The sequence below is a fragment of the Lates calcarifer genome, linkage group LG17 (genome assembly GCF_001640805.2).
Source record: "Lates calcarifer isolate ASB-BC8 linkage group LG17, TLL_Latcal_v3, whole genome shotgun sequence".
NCBI lineage: Eukaryota > Metazoa > Chordata > Actinopteri > Centropomidae > Lates > Lates calcarifer.
Genome location: NC_066849.1, coordinates 6,757,098 through 6,778,177, shown reverse-complemented (window position 1 = coordinate 6,778,177; position 21,080 = coordinate 6,757,098). Strand labels below are relative to the sequence as shown.

Genomic DNA, 21,080 nt, shown 5'->3' with positions numbered 1-21,080 from the left:
ATACTATATTTAATTCTATAAATAAAAATGACTGATATGTATTTTCCGTATCATCCTCTGTTGTCCTGTACCTGACCTCAATTAGAGCAAACAAAAACAAAAACAAAAACAAACAAACAAAAAACAAAAAGTGAATGTTAATACTGGCTAGACATGTTTTATTTATTTACAGCAGTTTCATGTACACAGTCTGCAATATTCAGCCGTGTAATACAGAGTTTCAGAATAAAGGATTTTACTAAAACCTTTTTTTTTAAAAAACAGAACAGAGGTAGAACACAACAGAACAAAACTTTGTCAACATACAATCAGATGAGAAATTGCATTTAGTCCACCAAGTTACAAACCACCACAGAGCACACAAAAGAGAGCAAGAAAGTAGGTCTTTGCTTTTTATCATTTGGATTTTTAAATACTGTTTGCAATTTGGATAAAGAGCTTCCTACAAACATGTTTGATGACTATACCACATTCTTATTGTGTGCTTCAAACTGAGTAAATAAGCAAATGTCATTTTCCAGTATGCCCTGGGCTATGTTCCTCCATCTGAGCCAAGGTGTGATGTGAGGAATTCTCACATAAAAAAGTAGAGGAGTAACCACAACAAACATGTTTACTCAGAGTAACTGAGGCCTGTTTCATATAGCAGGTAAAGTAGTTTATCTAGTTTATTTTGCAGAATAAAACTTGGAACCAATCAAATTCCAAAAACTGGTCTCTGTTTGTGTCACCTAAGAAGATAACATGTTTGATGCATTTCTCATTTCAAATTATTCATCTATACCTGACCTTTTTTTCTGTTTATGTCTGTGTGGTATTCTTGTTTTATAGCCTTTTAGTGTTGTATCAGACAAAACTGTACAATCGTAAGATTATAAATCATTTAGCACAAGGTATGTTGACCATCACTAAATAATTTTATGCTTCCACATGTATTTGGATAGCGCCACACAGCAGATCATTGTGACTAGAAGAGTTCCACCGCATACAGGTATCATCAAAAACCTGTCACCAACTGGGAACTGTAAACTCATGGGGCCATGCTCCTACAAGAAACAAGATATTTTGGAGTGAAAAAAGGAAAAGGAACAACAAATAATTAGTATGATAAAAGTTTCAACTCAATATTTTAATAAGATTTATTGAGAAGCACCTGCTGACTCTGAATTTTAACCCATGGACACATGCTGGAATTGTTAACAGTGCAGGGGGCATCCACGACAGTGTGGGGCTCTAAGTTGTTGAACTGCAAACCTAGATGGAAAAAAAGACTTTTAGATTAAAGACATAAAATTGGTCATTTTCTGTTTCCATCAACAACATTTTTCTTTGCTGTGTTTCTCACAACCAATACACAGGACCTTTAATAGTCACATTATGGATATATTCACATACTGACTAAACTAATAATGAAGAAATATGTAAGAAGCAGCATTTTCAATCATCTATCTGTTAAAGTAAATCTTGATCAAAGGGGTCATCAGGTATTACAATTTCACTCTTAAGTTATCAGAATCACATGCCACAGTTCTGCATCAATCATCAATAACACAGTAGCATCACAGCTCATTGTGAAGGATCCAAAATATTGGTTTTCCAGCCACACACTAAGGAGCTATATGATAAACATTTTTGGTTACTTGTTTCTGAGAAGAGAGACAAACATGACCACAGTATAAAGATGGCTCACTTACATTTTTCAGTCCGCAGCAGCAGCTCTGGAGGTTGTATGTCAACAGATGTAAATAATTCCCCATCAGAAGAGGGCTCATGGTAGCGGCCATGTATTGGAATTGTTACTTTTAGCAGTCTGGGGGTTGGACCATCAGGGGAGGGATACACATAACTCACAAATCCTGAAGTCTTGTGTGCAGGCACCTCTAGGTCAATTGCTGAATCTATTAATATCTTAAATAAATGTAGAGATAATCAAATAAATACATACATGGTGAATGTGGTTAGTTATATTTATTTCAGCAAATACACTTTGCTGTGTTTCTGCTCAGTTGCATGATATTAATCAAATGCAGCAAGGTTTTGAACATATGTGTCACCTGCCAATCACTTTGATCCCTCATGGATGCAAGTTGGTATGGATCGATGTAGACACCTCTGGGCCATGTATAAACCAGCAAAACTCTGACACCACTGAGCACATTAGGGCTGAGCTCAACAGTGGTTATCACCTCCCTAAAACACGACAAAAATCACTTATTCAAGTCACTCACAATAAGCCCAGAAGATTGCTCAACCAGTAGTAAAGCTACTCAGCCAGTACCTGTGGAAACCCTTTTTACTGATCTCCACGGACACTGATGAGGATCCTAGCCACTGCTTCAGAAGACCACAATGGTTCTCATTCTTCTCATCTGTGAAAATGTGCAGGTTGCATTAATCAAGACTCCAAGACTAGACAGAAAAAACTGTAATAATGCATTTCTGACTGACTTAATCAGTTTTCCTTATTTGTTAGTTTTGACAAAGCATTGAATTAGATTAGGCTGTAGGAAAAGCAGGTTCATTGGGAGCAGACCAGATACAAAAGATAGAATAAAAAATAAAATGTAAAGATGTTAGGTTGGACAGGGAAATTAATTTTGGATATCCAATGTAGGGGTTATAAAAGGCTGTTAAATACTCAATCTCAAACTTAATTCTTCATGTCAGTCTATGTTTCTTCCTCTACGCATAATAACAGAAGAGACTGACTTCCCCACATCAGTGTTCTCTAACTCTAACGTGCCACAAACTTTTGTTAAACTGAGTCCAAAGTTTTGGTAACATAGAAAACGAATCAGACCATCGGTTTTAGCTAGGAAGTGTAGCAATATAACTTACCCTTTTCGATCAAACAATGACATGTTGCTATACAGATTATATACAGTATAAAATACATCAAAATGGTTAATGGCGAACTTCAACTACCTCTTTATAGCCTATTGATAGTATTTATTTGGCTACAACCATAACAGCAACTCTCTTTTGAATTGTTTACGGAAAAGGATCATGGAGGCCCCTTCTGTAGTTTTAGGTAAGCTGGGCCGTGCCTGACTAGAAATAGGAAAAAAATAATCACCGTGAGACGCTGTGAGGCAAACCATTAAACTTAAAACACGATGGTCAGAAAGAGGTGGTTAATATTCACGGCTATGATAAATGAAATAATGGTGTATGCAAATATTTACTCTAAATGTAGGCAGGCTTCAGCGAATACTGCAAGGTTTGATATCGACATACGTTAGGCACCGAGGCAACGAAGCCGCTAATCTTAGAGAATTTCTTACTTCAGATCTATTTGTCCATGTAAACTATCACTTATTATGGCTTAATTTTATTTTACCACTATACCTCTAATTACATTTGCTGAGGACATATACCGAAGATGAATTTCGAGGCAAAGCGATGTGGAGTACAGTTCTCCCCTCCTTCCATAGTTTTAATTTATCAACACACGGAAACCAAGAAGATGCGAAAAAGAATAATACCTGTGCGACACTTCTCAAAGTATTCTGGTAAGGCAAGACCATCCTTTTGCGAATTACTTACAGTACCCTAACCACAGCCATCTGACGGTACCATTTAGTAAGTCAGAAGATGTCAGAGTCAGAATGCAGTTCATTTTGATTTGAGTTGATAAAACGCTCATGATGCATATTCCCGCAAAAAAGTTGTGTGTGATCAAATTGTTGAGCAGGAAAACGCGCTAGCTGGACGGGGGAATGTACAGCATAAATTCCTCTAGGAAAATACAATGAACTTACATAGGGAGCGTTGTGGTAATATGTACAATGCTCATAAAGTGAGCGGAATAGGGTTCAGCAGCAGAGCCCCTCCAGAACAGTTATTTACCTTTTTTTGGTAACTTTTCCTTATACGGAGTAGTTGAATTACGGATGCCCTCTCTCGTTAACCTGCAGACTACAGAATGGCTGCTGAAAGACTGAAGAACAACCCTCGGCACAGGGACTACCTGGAAGGTGTTTCTCAGAGCCAGCTAGAGAAGCTTCTCATCATCCTGCGAGATCACATGCAGGGCTTCAGCCTGGAGCACAGCCTGGCCTCGTTCCGCCTGGACCCTGACGAAGACCTCAACAAACTGGACGACGAGGAGCTGGCTCGCAAGAAGGGGCAAATGGACGAACTGTTTGAGAAGAACCGCAGGCGCAAAAACGATCTTGACTTTGTTTATGACCTGGAAGTGGACTTCAGCAAGCCCACCCAAGAGAAGTGCAGCTGGGATGACGAGTCTGATGATGGATTTTAAAACTGATCTCCTATCCTTTCCCAAACCCGCTTAACCTTACATTAATAAGGCAGTTTTCTTCCCGCCTACTGCTGGTCATATCTCACTGATTTTGAGATTTCCTTGTTTTCCTTTTCCTTGTTTGTTCAACCCCAAAACAATGACATCGAGCAGATGGCCCTCATAACAGTTAGAACACAGAGTCTCCATAATCAGTGTTTTGGTTATTCGAATTATCCACAGACCTCACGGTCTAAGGTTTTCAAGTACTACAGATACTTTTGTCACAGTTCTCAGTGAAATAAGTGAGGTCTGTGTTCTATAAAAGTAACTGGGATATTATTTTGGGTAAAAAAAAAAAAGTGTTGAAATTCTTCAACTTAATTTGATGATGCTAAGTGGCACAAATCAAATACCACTTGTTTTTATAGTAATGGAGAAACAGTAGTCTCACCGTCAAATGAAACCAACCATCTACTTGGTTAAATATCAGTAGGGGTAAATGATTTGTACATCTGGTGAAAACAACCCAACTGATGTTTGAGGGTGAATGTCCTGTGGTCATTTCAAACACATCACATGTTCCATTTTCAAACTGCAATGAAAGAAATAATGCATGAGTAATAGTGAATATTTATTTGTTATAAAATACTGAATTTTACAAAATACAAAGACTTTGGCTCTTTTATTTGTGGCTTACACCTAAACGAGTGATATTCACAGTTGAATATGAAAGAAGATGCTAAAATCCTATTAAATAAAATTTGGGTGTTCACCAATGCGTAAGCAATACAACAAATATATCTTTGGGAGGAAAAAAAAAACTGTCCACAAAATATTGTTTCATATCATACATGTATATATGGTTTGAAGCAATGTACTATGGCCAAGTTTTAGATGAGATATACTATAAAACAAAGCTTGCAGTATCAAACCTCTTCAGGGGAAAGTTTCATTCAAAGTGCTTAAATACCTCATTCAGTTGACAAAAGACACTGACTGACTGACCATTAGTACCACAATACATTCAAAGATGTCGCAGGCTTTTTGAAAATCAGTGATGAATGAATTTACATTGCTTTTCTTGTTTGGTTTAAGCTAATCAAAACACAATTTGTTACACTGGTATCAATTGCAGTCATGTATGCAGTGCTGATGTATTCCCCAAGGAGGTAGTAACTGAAAATCTGACACACAATTCCTTTTTTCACCATTATTTGGTAAGGATTTAGGTGTTTGTTAAAAATTGTATTCTCAGCAGGCTGTTAATTTGTTTAAAAAATAGTTCTTTAAAAAATTGATATTTCAAGTATACTAAAGCCACAATCCAGGATTTCTGAGTATGTTAGTAATGACAATATATACAGTATATAACTTGAGAAGAAAGACTTTCTGATTGGCAATAATTTGTACAATTTAAACTACATAACCCAGGCCAATTTTCCCAGTACTACACAAATAATCTTCAGGTGAATTAATTATTTGAAAGCTAGTGGAAAAAGACATTCATCTTAAAATCCAATAGCACAAACAAGTAAAGCCAGGAGAGGGGGGATAATGTTGCTATACTCCAAATCCGGATTAGGCCTTGAAAAAAAGCTGTATGACCCACCATTTCTATGGAGAGTGATAGGAACTGAAATACATATATATATTACACTATTAAACTACATCAAAAATACATACATTATTAGTTCATTTTTCCTTAAAATAAGAAATCTCATTTCTTCTTCCTATCTTGGGTGCATCTCGGACAAAACCTGGGAGGTTTGAGAGAGAGGAGGGAAAACGATGTTAAGACAGCAGAGGACAATCAGGAACTTATCTGCATTAATATCACGAGCAATTCAATTCCATATGTTTCTATGAACAACTCTAGGTTAACATCTTTTATCTACTTTAAAGGATTCTTACCATTTTCCTTTGGGTTTTGTGGCAAGATCAACACAAGCAAAGTGAAACCACTCAATCGGACACTGAAAACAAAGAATGTAAACGATGTCAGTATTTTTCATTTCTGGTCAAAGTAGGCTATTAAACAGGTTCTCATAAAAAAGAAATGTGTGAGATTTAATTTAGTAACAAAAAAAACTTGAAAACCTACATCTGGGTTATCACATCCAATCATCTCCCCATATGACACCTGATGGCACAGGCAGTATGTAGGCTCATTGGGATCAACTGGCATGTCCAAAACGTCTGACGGCTGCATAGGCAGGAGAGCGTCACTCAAGTCTGGGCTGGAAGACCAATATAACACATAGAGCACGATTAAAATTAGACATAATTAAACTAGGGTTGAAATTAGTGAGTTACTGGCAACCTGAATAAACACTGGGTGTGTGAGTGTTATATGGTTTTCATGTCTGATAAAATGTGTAGTGCAATACCTGTTTTTCATCTTTTTCTTTCTGGGAGAATCCTCATCAGAACCTTTCCTTCCCCTTCCCCTGGATCCACGTTTCTCTCTCAGCCCCCGGGAATCACCTTCTATTAGAAATATTTACATGTGTAAACATGCATACATCTGTTTTGCAATGTCTTGTGATGAAAGCCCAACTTACTTTTGAGTCCTCTTCCTTCTGTACTTTCGTAGCCGCTCACTTCCAGTTTCTCTTTTAGCTCATTCTCGAACCGTGCCAGATCTGCATCCAGTCTGCGGATATGTTTGTCCACCTGAGATAAAAGGATTTCATGATTAGAAACTGACTGTGTGTATGGTTTCATTTAAAAATTAGAAAAATTCTTTACAAAATCTATTCAATACATTGTGTGACTTAAAATGCTTGTACTTAACATAATAGTGAAACCTTGTGATCAAATACCAGTATGTCTGTTTCAGACTTACCATTTCATATGTCTGCATTGCAAGCTGGACTTTGTCATCGCTGAACTCTTTGCACTTGCTGTAGGCATTTTGGATCTTCTGCAGATGCTCCACTCTCTGTTCTGAGGCCAAGTTCTTCACATTCGCTATGTACTCTTCTGCCAGTTTGTCAATCTCTCCTTTCTTTTCTGCACAACAACATGACTATTACAGTGCTGGGAAAACAATACTGATGTACTTTAAAGCCTGGTTATGTACCTCTGAAACGTAATGCCTTTAAAAAGGTGCAACACAAGAGTGCTATACTTAAAGGCTCAGCAAAACCAACACCTGCACAGATGTTCTCACTCATTATAGCTAACACATACTGTATCCCTCCACAGCAGACATTTTGACATGTCAAAACAGGAAACATACAGGTGTGATTACTGACAGTTTAGGTGTGCCAAGGTCCAGGGTTTGATACAGTACATTCTGACTCATCCTCTTTTACTGGGACTGACCCTTAGCTGATGTTATTACTCATGCCTATACTTTTGTTTCTTTCTTTTCTTTTTTGGAGTGAGGTAACATGATAAAACAATGAGTGACAGACATGCGGAAATGTTAACTTAGAGAAATGTAAAGCATAATGGACAAACTGTTGAAATAACACAAGACAGTTTTTGTATATAAAATCGGGAGGAAAATTAGATTATGTTAGGTGGTATGCTTTGTTTCTGTGTGTGCATGGTGGGATAGTTTAAAGGTCAATAATAACCACAATAATAAAAATAATGACTATAATAATAATGTGCCATGAAATCACCAAACTATATGAACAACTAAAAATCATACAAGTGGTAATCGACCATGTGTGTGTAGGGCCAATGAGATTAAATTATTACCTTCAGTCCTGTTGTCCAGGTCCCGCATTAAAGTAAAATTTCTCTGAAGCTCACATGGTAGGTTTTCAATACCTAGAGAAGAGATTGCAATTAAGATTAAGATTATGTTTTATGTGAAACCTGCAATAATTATTTGATAATAACAGTTAATTAAATGGACTGTGTGACCAAAAACATCCAGTTCTGCAGATCTTTAACCCCTTCAAACCTCTACTGTAGCCCACTTCATTATTTTTGTTATGTGTTTAGTTAAGTTTCCACACACGCAATGAAATGCCTCAAACAAAATAAATACATGAAATCAGGACTTATGAGGGAGAATATTTTGATTAAATTGGAAGCTGTTAGCCACCAATAACAAACTAAAACTGAGTTGTAGTGCATATACCAAATGTATGTCAATTTGAGACGATGAATATTCCTATACCTCTTACAAAAATTATTCGACATTGAAAAACAGTTAAATTTTTCTATAAGTGCCTTACAGTGAGGTGCACAGACTGCTTTGGGATGTCTGTGCAAAGTAACACTGAATATGACGTTAAGAAAATAAACCATCTTTTATATTTAGCACAAAAAGAGACGTGGGCGAGCTGGAGCCGACCACAGTAAGAGGAGTATCGTCCTCCCTCAGTTTGAGCGTCTACATTAAGTGACGCACTTTACACACCCCGCCCCGGCGCGTAAATGGTTACGGGAAACGCGGTTATCAACAGGTTGCAAATGCATGGTGTCTGCTATCCTACAGTAAACGCCAATACTGATTACAATGGACACAGTTTTAGAAAGTTGAGCCACATATTCACGTGATAAACAACCTTATATAACCACTAATAGTTACCTAACTATTAGCTATATAAATGTGACAGAACACTCAACCCCGCGCTAACTACAAACGGTTAACTCTGTTGATATGTGGCATTAGTCCAACTAATGGTTCCACCAGCCTCGGAGATATTTTCAGACCGTACGTGGAAAGTTTCCCTAACTTTATCCCACTAAAAGCTGTATTGCGATGCTAATCAGATAGCCAGCGGGCTAACGATTGTGACCTCACGGCTACTTGCTAACGCACTGTGCTGCTGTCAGTCAGTCATCCACCCAGCGAAAAAGTATTCGATACAGTCAAACTAAACAAACCTCAAACAGACGTAACATGTTGAAAATGTTGATATTGATACAATGTATCCCTGGATACTCACTGTCAAGATAATGTTCCAAGTATATTGCCGTCGCCATTTCGGGTTAGCTATTTAGCTTCTGCGTTATTCTGGTTAGCTCTCAAACTGGTGGCCGGGGAGATGTTGAGCTTGTTTTGTAATCCTGGGTCGCCCGTCGGTTAGTGGCTTGGAGATACTGGATTTCGTTGCAGTGGCAGGCTTCTCCGAGCGGTAATGAAATGACGCTCACAACAGCAGACCGGCAGTGTCAGTTTCCCTCCAGCAAAAATGCACTCAAAATTTGTACAGGATACAACTTCTCTGCTTGTGTGATTTTGCGACTCGCATGCGCAGCGGATAGTGGAGTCTCCAGCTGTTAGGGTGCGAGTCTCATAGTGCATAAGTCAAATAAAACTTCAGTCCAATGACACCAGTAAGTACTTTATGCTCATTATCTCCACTGTCACCGTGCTTACTACAGCCTACATACCTCATTCACTAGATCTACCTCCTTTGAGTGTGTACTTCACTCAGGTGCGAAAACACCTATTTCACCTGAGCAAAGGTTCGCAATTTCAAAACGCCTGTATGCTTATCATTTCGTCATTAAATCAGCACCCTTCTCTCTCTCTAATCCCTCGTGAACAGTTACTTACACATGACCTATTCACCATGTGAGAGCAAAGGGGAAAATTTAACTTTAACGAGCGCGCCCTCGCTGAGTTTGCTAGCACTTTCCAACGTCGTCAGCTGATAAGTCACGTCATTCAAAACAAACGCCCCCCTCTCCACAGAGACTGAACATTCGTGAAGATGCTCCGTGGGCGGAGCTAACGGAAACGTTCGCCAGAGAATAACGGCAGTGTACCGGCGACATCCTCTCGGCCTATCGGTCAGGCTTTTTCACTCCAAGTTGGGCATCGTCTTTCGTGGATATCTTACTTCCGTGTCTGGTGTATCCTCACGAAAGATTACATTTTTCTCCGAACATACAAGTAATCGAGTAAGTAATCAAAGTACACGTTTCCTTTAGAAACAAATGAATCATTTTCGTCAGTTATAGAGGGAAATCATAATACTAACTACGATCACTCAACTAGTACGTGAACTCGCTACTGGTATGTTAAGTCAAACAAACAACGCTAGCTAACTTCGATTATTGCTACGTTTTGGTATCAGAAGAGAAACATAAGCTAAACTTATCTTACGGGGTCGTCGTACATGTAATTAACACTACATTGTTAATTATTTAACACTTTCTCACCATTTTAAATTGCATCAATAAGAAATGTGATGACCTACTCACAAGTGGCCTGTTGTTACTTGACGCTAATATCAGTTACCATTAGGTTAGCTAGCTACTGTACTGTGACAACCAAAATAACGGGCTGACAAACTGACAAATTGGCGTTATATACCCACACATATACACAAAGTGAACGTCTTGCCACTGACAGTTATCTGCCTTAGCCTCAATGAATAACCATATGGTGTTAACGTTTGTGTTCACTAGCTCATATACTACAAGTTTTAAAGTCAAAACTCGTGAAAATCTGTTGTAGTGGTTTGTAAATAGGACTATTGTGCTCACTTTTTAAAATAGCTTTCATATTTTGTTCGGAAAATATCTTTGTGGACGTATGTTGACATTGACAACAGTCACGAGGTTTGTGTGACTAAGCCACGTCCAGTAACAAGCCCTTAGTATGCTTCAAACAGATGCTGTTATCAAACACTGTCTCATATATACGTATTTCTTGTTATAGGTGTTGCTTCCAAGATGGCTATGGTGAAGAGTGGTTGGCTCCATCGACAAAGTGAGTATTCATATAGCCACTACAGTTCTAACAGCATTTGATAAATATTGTCTGATCCAGATGGTAAAGACGTTGTGACATTTGGTTTGAAATCCAGTGTGAATAAATTCTGACTGTAATTTTTTTATATTAAAGGTACTATACTGCGCCGGTGGAAAAGAAACTGGTTTGACTTGTGGGCTGATGGACGCCTTGTTTTCTATAATGATCAACAACGCCGTGACATGGAGGATGATATTCACATGAGGGTGGACTGCATTAACATCCGCAGCTCTGCTGCATGTCAAGGTACTTATCATCGGTCGCATGATGATGACACTGGCTCACACTTACAGTATTGACCAACATGTGCTCATACTTTTATGCCTGCCTCCTTTCTGTTTGTCCTGCTGTATTCCTTCTCAGAACTAAACCCTCCAGATGGGAAGATGCGTGATGCCTTGCTCCAGATAGTGTGCAGAGATGGACGGGTCATCAGCCTGTGTGCAGACAGTGCAGATGATGCTCTGTAAGTCACCACATACATGCAGAGTCATTATTTGGCCTCTTTTTATCTCCATGTTGGTGAAGTTGAGTGTTTAGATGATATGGTATCCACATTTTGTTGCAGGGCATGGACCATGGCACTTCAGGATGCCAGAATTAATGCGGTGAGTGTCTGCTACATCTAAAATTATTTGGGTTTTGCTTTGTTTACCAAAATAAGAATAGCAGGGTGTCTATTTTTACTGTCTTACTGAATAAATGTGTTCTGACTTAAACCGGTAGAAGATATTATTCCTATGATCTAGACAGACTCAGAGCATAAGACTGGGGGTTTTCTTACTTGTTTCTGGCTGTGTAAGACAACTCTCAGACAATTCTCTTTTACATTCTATCTCTATGATGGTAACCTCAACACAACAAAGAAACTGTCTTTACATGATTTTTGCAGAATAATCTTGTCTAGTCTCCTGTTTCTCTTAGCATCATGTAGCTCAGTTTTGTTGGTGTGCATTCTCAACTCGCAGGTGAGGTGACCTTATTTGTGTTATTTTATATTTTTAGGTGGTTGCTACTCCTCAGGTCGGCTTTGCACAGGAGGTGATGGCATCTGCTCCGCCACCCTATTCAGAATATGCCCCCCCACCTCAGGTAAAAGGCATAAACAATTCACCTGGGCATTTCAGGCTTAAATTTTTTCTCAGTTCTGTGTCACTCAGCAGGATTGTTTCCCAATGTTTTACAGCAACAAATTGTTTTTATAATGACTCACTGTTTACATATCAGCATAAAAACTGAAAATATTTAATAAGGTTTCCGTGTTTGGGCACAGAAGGACACAAAAGAACAGTAAAACAGTACGCAGAGTAGTAAAATACTTTTAATCCACCGCTTTTCAGTGTGCCATGTACAATATGATTGTACTATGTTTGTGTGTTTACACTGTATGTCACATTTCATCTCTGTGTATGCTCTGTTATGCAGTTGGGCTTGGTTTGACACGATTTTTAAGGGAAAACCAACTCTAAATCAAATGAGACCATTTAGTAATTGTGAAGGGTTTGTTAGTGCTGACCCCCCACAGAGGATCACCTGAGTTTTTATATCTTTCTTTTCTGTCATTTTCCACCAGGCCTATGCCCAAGGTCCATATGGAGAATATGCTGCACCTCCCCCACATGCCACCCAGATCGTATACTCTGCTGATGGACAGCCCTACGCTGTTGCTTATCCATATCACTACCAAGGTAAAAATTTCTTAGCATAAGTGCAGAAGTAAACCACCACATTTAATGTAAGAAGGCACTCCGTGATTGTTTACAAAAATGCAGTGACCCTCTCAAGTTAAATTGATGCTTTGATAAACCCTGTTTTACTTCCTGTATTTTTTTGTACCTTCACACAAAAAGCTTAGTTTTCTTCCTTGCATTGTGTTGCAGCGCCATGTCATCAATCCTCTTTCCATTCATTCAATTATATCAATAAGCAATTTGTTTTCACTGCTTTATTCATGTTCCTGAGGCAGAACATTTGTCCTGTTCAGTGCCACACCGAACAGTTGTTGCATGTGGCTTTGTGAGGTTTATTCAACACAAATGAGCCCAAACTGATGATAGTAAAACTTTTCATTCTGATCAGAGAAGAGTTAAGAGTTAATTTACACAAGTTTAAATATGATCATTGCAAACTTAAATGAGACATTATTTTGCTGTTTTTCTCTCCAGGTGGGTACCCTGCTCCTGGAATGAACCATGTTATTATTCGGGAGCGCCAGCGCGACGATGGAGGAGATGTAGCTTTGGGCATGCTCGCCGGAGCAGCGACCGGTTTGGCACTTGGCTCTCTCTTCTCTGTCTTTTAGTGTCTTGACTAATGTACCACCAGTAGCACACAGTTCCCCCAGTTGTCACAGCATTCAGCTTCTTCTTTGTGCCATCACATGAGTTGGAGTGAAATGTGTCTGTTGGGCTACTTCCATCGATGAAGCATGATTGTGATGGACAGGCAAACTACTCCCTATGTATCCAATATATACAGTAAATACTGTTAGCACTTTCTTGTATGCCCCATGTGGCAGTTTCCCCACTCCCTTTGTGTTGTTTGAATATGAATGTTCTTAACCAAAAAGTACAACAATTATTCACTTGTAAGTTCTTTAAATGACAGGAAAGATGCTACTCCTCCTATGTACACTTCAGGTCCTGTCTCAGTCAGGTTTGTTTCTGATTCATGGAGCACATTTGTCTTTTATTTTTGCAGAATTATGTTAAGTGTCATGACTTGGTGTTTGTTTTTTACAGGTTGTCTGTTTACTCTACCTTATTGACTTTGTTTTACTTGTCTGTTTTGGTTGTGAATATGCAGTTGTTTTCTTAGCTCCTAGGGTTATATGTGGTGGTGGCAAGAGGAGTGTGCACGTACAAAGCAATAATCACTTTTATTGTAGCATTTTGAGGTACACATTTGGTGGTATCAGTTTGAGATAGGTATCTGATGTTTTCACCACAAATAAGTCTGTATAAGGAAACACTGGCATCTGCATCATGTGCTTTGAAGTGAAAAGGGAAGGCGTTGCTATTGACTCACGTATATATGCATGCATTATTTATGGTTCTTTTTTCATTGGCAGCTGTGGAATCATCCTTTTCATTTGAAGTGTTTTAATTGGTATTTCTGTTTATCATTTCAGTTTGCACAAAATACTGATCAGGTTAATCAGTCTAGAGATTTAGCTACATTTCAGTCAGCCTTGACGTAATTTTCACCCAAAATTAACTTGAGCCTTTTATTCATATTTATTATAAGTGCATTTATTCACTTTAAAATAGCACCTTCTGCTAAATAGAAAACATTTTGGTGTGCTTTTCAATCAAAGATACTACATATCTACACTAACTGATATATCAGACTAGTATTTCCAATGATTTCCGTTTTGCAAATTATCAGCTTGTGCAAGCAGCGTAACATTGATGTCATTTTTTCTACTGGTCTTAAATTGATGTGAAATTAGTTTACCCTGCATTTAAAATAAATATCTATGATAGTTAACTATGAGATGTATTTTAACAATTAAATATATTCACAAAGTCAGTAATGAGTCTTGTTTTTATTTTGTTTATTTCACCCTGAGACTTTTGTTCACAGAACATGTCATGTACAAGTGCAAATGACCACCTCAAGTTTCACTCATATTACCAAAAAGTAACCCCTGTAAACCCCAAAATAAACTCTTAAATAAAAGCATATCTCAAATCTAAAGGCAACACAGTTTGAGCACATAGACAGGATCTATAAATAACTGAGAACAGACATTGACATGTCTGAACCTTAAAAGTAGAAACATAGACATCGTAGTTCAATGCCAATGCATGAACATAGATCAAAATTTAAAAATACTTTAAAAAGCATTATTGTCCAATAATTTATGTGCCCCTTAAAATTCAGTAACTGTAGGAAGCCAGAAGACCCTGTTTGAAGCTGGTAATGACATCTTCATATGTAGAATGTAGTTTTTCATTGATGCTCCTTTTTAAAATAGCCTCACACCTATATGTGATATGTTTTTAATTACACCCTAATTATTTGCACGTGTTAATGACTGTGCTTTTCAAACTGTTACAGTATAACTTGCCATTTACTAAAATCCAACCCTGAAACTAATTCTATTAAGTGCAATATAATCCCCCTTAGACTCTAATGAGAGGTATGTAGTGTTGGAAAGGTGCATTGACTTATTATAGGTCCTGGAGAGACAACATTTTTTCTTAAAAAAAAAAAAAAAAAAAAAAGACTATTATCTTTTTGGTTTGAGAGATGCAAAGTAAAATCACTGAGTAAAAGAAATATGAAACCTTACAAATAAGTAAATGTAAACATGAGCATCAGTGGGTTGATACAGTAGCAATAAATAGTGCTGAAACAGTTGATTAATTGGTTAGCAGATTGACAAAAAAGTGATCAATTAAGATTTTGATCACTGATTAATCATTGTAGTCAGTTCTAAGAAGAATAAGAAACTGAAAACTCTGGGCTCCAGTGACCTGTTACAGACCAATAGATTAATCAGTCTTTCAAAACCATAACTGACAGTGAAAGTATTTGTTAGTTGCAGTCCATTTCATCAGTAGAGTGTGATCAGTGCTAGCCTTCTTGGCCAAAATCTTCAGTGAACTTCTTCAGCTTCTCCAAGTCTTGCTCATTCACTGTCGGCTTGGTGTTTGTAAGTGACCTCAGCATGTCGGCCTGTGCGGAGAGTATCACAGAAGTCGCCATAAATCCATATTCATACTGATCCTGGCTTTTTGTAAAACTTTGTTTGGTTAAAAATGTGCATATTTTCCTTGCCTTCTCTTTTCTTACCATGCACACGACTGGCTCCAGAAGTTTCTCCCCAGGAACATCTATCCACGTCATCTCTATGGCGTTGGGATCTCCTGGTGAGCATGGAGTCAGGAGGTCTTCCACCACAACGCCCGGATTGTTCCATGAAGACCCCCGGACCTTAAGTAGTGTGTGTGTGTGTGTGTGTGTGTGTGTGTATGTGTGTGTGTAGACAGACAGAAAAAAGAAAACTTACGCATAGGTAACAGATTGTTGACTCCCAGTCTGGGTGAGGCAGACTAGTTTAGGGTGAGAAGGAGAACATTTTTTTTATATTATGTCTATTTAAATATGATTTTATTTACCATTTCCACTCTCTCTTGAATTGAATTATAACAACTTACAGAGAAACTACATATAGTGGATGGAACTGTATGTAAAAGTAGGTTTATGGAGCATTAGTTTGTGGAGACTGGGACGGCTGAATTAAGCTGGCAGCACCAACTGTCATTGTTCTGTGATTACAAAAGTATTGATGAACAAAATACAGCAGGACAGTCTGTCTTATTTTGGAAATCCAGCTGAAACAGGACAGGCAGGATAACAAGTACAGGCCAACTGTGACTGTGTTTTTTACCTTTTTGAAGTGAGTGGCTGACTGAACCTTCCTGACAGGTTGCATGAGGGCATCCCTGACGATAATACTGATGTCGGCCCCGGAGTAGCCTTCTGTCTTTTTGCCCAGAGTGCTGAAGTCTTCCTCCGTCAGGTTGTTGGGGGTGGATCCCAGATGCAGTTTGAACATGAAGGCACGGGCGTGCTCTTCAGGAAGAGGAATGTAGATTCGCTTTTCAAACCTAAGACATGGACAAAAGATTCAATCAGCCATTATGAAGCATTTAACCTCTTAAATCCTGATTGTTTTCCCTTACAATCTGGACTAAAAACAGTTTGGGGTTATTTTTATTGAAGTCAAACCAACCTTCTCCTGATAGCTGAGTCCAATGTCCATGGTATGTTTGTGGCTCCCAGGACCAGGATTCCCTCATTATCATTTCCAACACCTGAGAAGAGAATAACATTTCCTACACTTATCAACAAAGTGCTGCTTTTCAGATCTGAGCTCAGATTTTCAGGCATGTCTTCATGCTCACCCTGCATCTGAACGAGGAACTCGGTCTTGATTCTGCGCGCTGCCTCGCTCTCGTTCTCGCTCCTGGAGCCACAGAGGGAGTCGATCTCATCAATGAAAATGATGGATGGTTTGTGCTCTCGAGCTAAGCTGAAAAGGTTCTTCACCAACCTGGAGAAAGGCAGAGGTGGAGAAGCAACAGATGTTTAGTATCAGTTTCTCATATTCTCCGTCACGTTAATATCACATAAAGAACACGGGCCTCACTTTTCACTTTCCCCTAACCACTTGGACACGAGGTCGGAGGAGGAGATGGAGAAGAAGGTGGAGTTGTTGGCCTCAGTGGCTACCGCCTTAGCCAGGTAGGATTTCCCTGTTCCTGGAGGGCCGAAGAGAAGGATCCCCCGCCAAGGTGTTCGCTTTCCTACAAAAACAGTTCACGCATTATTAAATACCATTCACATCAACATAGTTATATCACAAGGTTTAAAGCAGAAGGTTCACGAACCTGTGAACAGATGAGGGAATTTGATAGGCAGAATAACTGCTTCCTTCAAGGCTTCTTTGGCCCCTTCAAGTCCAGCGACATCATCCCACTTAATGTTTGGCTTTTCCATGACAATGGCACCTGAGAGAGATGAGTTTGATAAACATTTTATAGAGTGAAACTTACTCTCTTATTATTATCAGTTAAGTGACATGTGAAACCATATATGCTTGCTGTATCTGCCTTAAAGATAATAAAATGCTGTGTCATTCACCTGAGAGTTGATTTTGGAACTTCTTCTTCTCTTGGTCTTCCCCTTCATCACTTTCATTCCTGAAATTTTAAAAAGCCCAAATCGTGATTTATTGACACACAACAGTAGTTTGCTTTATACTTTATTAGACATCCCTTAGCTTCCTAAAAAGGCACTGTAAGAAAGAGTCAATTCTTATGATGGTTCATGGAAAGGGCTATGTAATTTAGTATTAACTGTAGGAAAAATGGACACAGTGTTCAAAGTATTTCTAGGTAAATAATTTCCATTTACTGAAATACACACTTCAATAAAGTGTTCGACAAGAAATGACGACATGGGTTTAAATGTGTCTCAGTGAGTTATTTTCATTTTATCAAGATTTTTGAAAATAAACAGCTTCTTTTGGAGTTTTTGACCACATCATTTCGACACATTTGTTAGACCCAAACTCAAATGTCCCTGCATTTTGTCCCTATTTTCCCAATTGTTGGTACATATACCATGTACACCTAAATTACATATTAGGGGACCTACAGAACAAAGCTTTATAGGATATGAATCATGAATCTGAATTTAAACAAGAACTGAAGAAAACTAAAACTAGGATACTGATCACATGGTCTTACTGATCAGTCTCACCCTTTGTCATCAGACTGGGACTCTTTGACAGGTTTGGCTGGAGGACTCATCTCCTTCTTCTTCAGATATTCCTTCAGCTGCTCGGCTCTGTCCAGATAGTCAGCACACTTATCCCTGATGCTCTGCTTTGCTCGCACACCCTGAGTCTCATCTGCAGCAACAACACAGCATACATTAACCACAATGTGTGGGCATCTCCAAGCATACCTGTTGTTTTGGTTCATGTAGGTGCAGTTGTGCAATGTGCAAAGAAGTTGGCTGCAGTTGAATACCGAGTCACAATGGACCAGTTTGATGTGTGTAGTATTGTGCGAGGTGACTTTGTAGCATCCTGATGTAATTTGTACAGTGGACAGTAATGGCGCAGCGCTCTGACCTGCACCTCTCAGTGTGCAGATTGATCAACATACAGAGTGTGTTCTGCTGCCTTCAGATGGCTGCAGAGATTTATGAACTGAAGGAAACACTTTTCACATACATTACATATTACAGCATTATTTCATCATTGCCTCTTATTTGCTCTATGTATAGTTTGGCAGCAAAGTGATGTAGCACCATAACCACAGACGTGGTTCTAAGATGTCTATTCTCAGTGCAAAGTCTAAGACACATTTTCCATTAAAATACAGATATTTTGCCTGTTGTTGTGTCATCATGAAAATAGGGCCCTAAGTGACTTAGATGATGGTGGTGTGAGGAACAGACGTGGAAAAAAATGAAATAAAATCACACATGCTGTGAAAAAACACTGATAGGAATCATAAGTCAGGTTGCTCACACTTGACAACATGAAGGAAGTACTGCACTGCATGCTGATAACATCTGAGGGCCTCTTCATAGTTTTTGGCTTTGTCCTCCTCTGCAGCTTTGTTGGCCAGATCTATAGCTTTCTGTGAACAAGACAAAAGAAGAATTTAAGGTAAAACTTTCCAACAAGGCATCTTTTAATAGATTTATGAGTAGTAACTGATGGTTAATGAGTAATTTACACGTGTTATTGTTAGAAACTTGTGATGGAAACAACTTTTGGGTTGCCAGGTTGTGAAAAATTGTTTTGACTGCTTATTATTCATGCTATCAGGTAATTATATTGTTCTAAATGTTGGCCTTCCATTGAATAATACTCACTAGTTTGTAAAACTATCAATAAAACCATTATTTTCAACTTCTAAAGCATTTATAGAACACCCCTTACTAGAGAGTGGTACTAAAAGGGTAGTCATAAAAGTACTCAGATTGTACACTGAAATACAAGTATATGGACAAATATGTACAAAACAGTAAAAAAAAAAAAATACTCCATTACAAGTAAAATTCTTGAATACAAAAGTATTATCAGAAAAATATAAAGTATCAGAAATAATAGAAGTCATTTGGCAGAAAAAAGGCCCCTGATATATCATGTATCATGATTTTATGATTGTTATACCTATCAGTATTAACAATGATGATATGATCGTCATACAGTTTGGTAGTTTAGTTCAGTGGTTCCCAACCTAGAAGTCAGACCTCTTCAAAAAGGTCATGAGAAAGATCTGAGGGGTCGTGAGATGATGAATGGGAAAGAAAAGAAGAAAAAACAAGGTCCCTTGCCACAGATTTATATTGGTATTTTAGACTTTTCTCTAATCTAAGCTTTTCCTTGTGAAATGTTCATTGCTTTTATATTCTGGAAATTTGGAACAGTTACTTGAGTAAAACCATCAAAGAAGTTCAGGGGGGTAAATCACTCTATACTGGAACTGTTAACTTATAGACATCTGAAACATGACAAAGAGGCCCCAACAACTTTTGTAAAAGGTTGCAGGCCTAAAGGGTGGGAATCACTGGTTTTATTTGCATGTTAATTTATTAACTTATAGTAGGTTTTTAAAATGAATATTATATTCATGACAGGAAACTTGTAACATGAACTGTCAGGCAAATGCAGTGTTGTTCCCTCTGAAATATAAAGCAGCATTAAATGGAAATACTAATGTACATCATACTTTTACTTCAGTGCAGTACTTTAGTGAATGTACTTAGTTATTTCCCACCACTTTCAAAAGGGTAAACACCAACAAAAGGAACTGACAAACCAGGTATTGTTCTATTTATTAACTGATCTATAAAGCATTACTAAATGATTTAGTAAACGTTATTAAAAACATTAGCTATAATTTAAAAACCCCGCTACTTTTATCTTTGCGGTTAAGATGTTCAACTTTATGTAGTTTATCATTCAAAATGTTAGAAGCTGAGATTTCTTTCGTCTCCTCTGATGACACAGTCTTATGTAACACAGCAGCTTTGTCAAAGTTGGTCACTCACCTGTAAGTTACTACCAGCCATTAGCTCCTGTAATGTCGGTCCAACTTTAAGCTGTCGCTTAAAATAAAATCATAAACAAACTATCTCTCGCCTTTTTTCTGTTTCTTGTTACTTGTGTGTCATTTTGTGCCAACTTCAATCGGAAAACAATCCCGAAGGTTCGTCTCTCTTCCGCATCAACAAAAAGTTTACTGTCATTTCCGCGGTGGTCACGTGACAATGATATCCTCCTGAGCGGCTGCTGTCTTTTCACTGATATTTCAGTCGCGCTTTTGAAGACAAATTGAATCATTCAGAGTTACTACATGGATGTAAATATTTAGAATTAATTATTTTACTCAAAGAAAAACGGAGATCAATTCCACCACATTACAGGTGAGTTACAGGTGTCAGGAGGGTGTGACAATGTGACAATACTGACCTCTAGTGAATATTTGTCATTATAACTAAATTAAAATTTTCCTGTGAAATGTAATATCTCATTGTTGTTTTACTATTGTAACTGCATATTTTCCCTCT

The 21,080-nt window shown here is 38.1% G+C and overlaps 5 protein-coding genes across 7 annotated transcripts; 2 read left to right on the top strand and 3 right to left on the bottom strand.

Moving 5' to 3' along the window:
• Positions 1 to 131: 131 nt before the first annotated feature.
• On the bottom strand, positions 132 to 3,012 carry pigx (phosphatidylinositol glycan anchor biosynthesis, class X). The gene is made up of 6 exons (XM_018670267.2): positions 2,839 to 3,012; positions 2,279 to 2,369; positions 2,055 to 2,190; positions 1,695 to 1,908; positions 1,154 to 1,254; positions 132 to 1,046 (listed from the first exon to the last, which is right to left on the bottom strand). The coding sequence occupies exons 1-6, from the start codon at positions 2,894 to 2,896 to the stop codon at positions 909 to 911; spliced, it is 738 nt and encodes a 245-aa protein (XP_018525783.1). The 5' UTR covers positions 2,897 to 3,012; the 3' UTR covers positions 132 to 908.
• A 186-nt stretch (positions 3,013 to 3,198) lies between these two features.
• Positions 3,199 to 4,915, top strand: cep19 (centrosomal protein 19). Its single transcript, XM_018670273.2, has 2 exons — positions 3,199 to 3,512; positions 3,918 to 4,915. Exons 1-2 carry the CDS (start codon positions 3,383 to 3,385, stop codon positions 4,262 to 4,264), a joined length of 477 nt encoding a protein of 158 aa, XP_018525789.1. The 5' UTR covers positions 3,199 to 3,382; the 3' UTR covers positions 4,265 to 4,915.
• On the bottom strand, positions 4,865 to 9,812 carry ing5a (inhibitor of growth family, member 5a). 2 transcript variants are annotated; one of them, XM_018670271.2, is made up of 8 exons: positions 9,160 to 9,812; positions 7,958 to 8,029; positions 7,092 to 7,258; positions 6,808 to 6,919; positions 6,634 to 6,733; positions 6,348 to 6,483; positions 6,158 to 6,219; positions 4,865 to 6,003 (listed from the first exon to the last, which is right to left on the bottom strand). In XM_018670271.2, the coding sequence occupies exons 1-8, from the start codon at positions 9,194 to 9,196 to the stop codon at positions 5,964 to 5,966; spliced, it is 726 nt and encodes a 241-aa protein (XP_018525787.1). In that variant the 5' UTR covers positions 9,197 to 9,812; the 3' UTR covers positions 4,865 to 5,963. The 2 variants fall into 2 exon arrangements, with proteins under 2 accessions (XP_018525787.1, XP_050933344.1); XM_051077387.1 differs by having other exon boundaries at positions 6,348 to 6,493; positions 6,635 to 6,733.
• Positions 9,813 to 9,956: 144 nt separating this feature from the next.
• Positions 9,957 to 14,507, top strand: plekhb2 (pleckstrin homology domain containing, family B (evectins) member 2). 2 transcript variants are annotated; one of them, XM_018670272.2, is made up of 8 exons: positions 9,957 to 10,120; positions 10,884 to 10,934; positions 11,070 to 11,222; positions 11,340 to 11,442; positions 11,545 to 11,584; positions 11,982 to 12,068; positions 12,550 to 12,664; positions 13,142 to 14,507. In XM_018670272.2, exons 2-8 carry the CDS (start codon positions 10,898 to 10,900, stop codon positions 13,276 to 13,278), a joined length of 672 nt encoding a protein of 223 aa, XP_018525788.1. In that variant the 5' UTR covers positions 9,957 to 10,120; positions 10,884 to 10,897; the 3' UTR covers positions 13,279 to 14,507. The 2 variants fall into 2 exon arrangements, with proteins under 2 accessions (XP_018525788.1, XP_050933345.1); XM_051077388.1 differs by lacking the exon at positions 9,957 to 10,120 and adding an exon at positions 10,143 to 10,235.
• An 8-nt stretch (positions 14,508 to 14,515) lies between these two features.
• Positions 14,516 to 20,764, bottom strand: LOC108879104 (vacuolar protein sorting-associated protein 4B). The gene is made up of 11 exons (XM_018670266.2): positions 20,562 to 20,764; positions 19,030 to 19,141; positions 18,252 to 18,402; positions 17,631 to 17,689; positions 17,378 to 17,497; positions 17,137 to 17,293; positions 16,892 to 17,040; positions 16,720 to 16,801; positions 16,375 to 16,594; positions 15,777 to 15,917; positions 14,516 to 15,659 (listed from the first exon to the last, which is right to left on the bottom strand). Exons 1-11 carry the CDS (start codon positions 20,580 to 20,582, stop codon positions 15,558 to 15,560), a joined length of 1,314 nt encoding a protein of 437 aa, XP_018525782.1. The 5' UTR covers positions 20,583 to 20,764; the 3' UTR covers positions 14,516 to 15,557.
• Between the last annotated feature and the right edge of the window lie 316 nt (positions 20,765 to 21,080).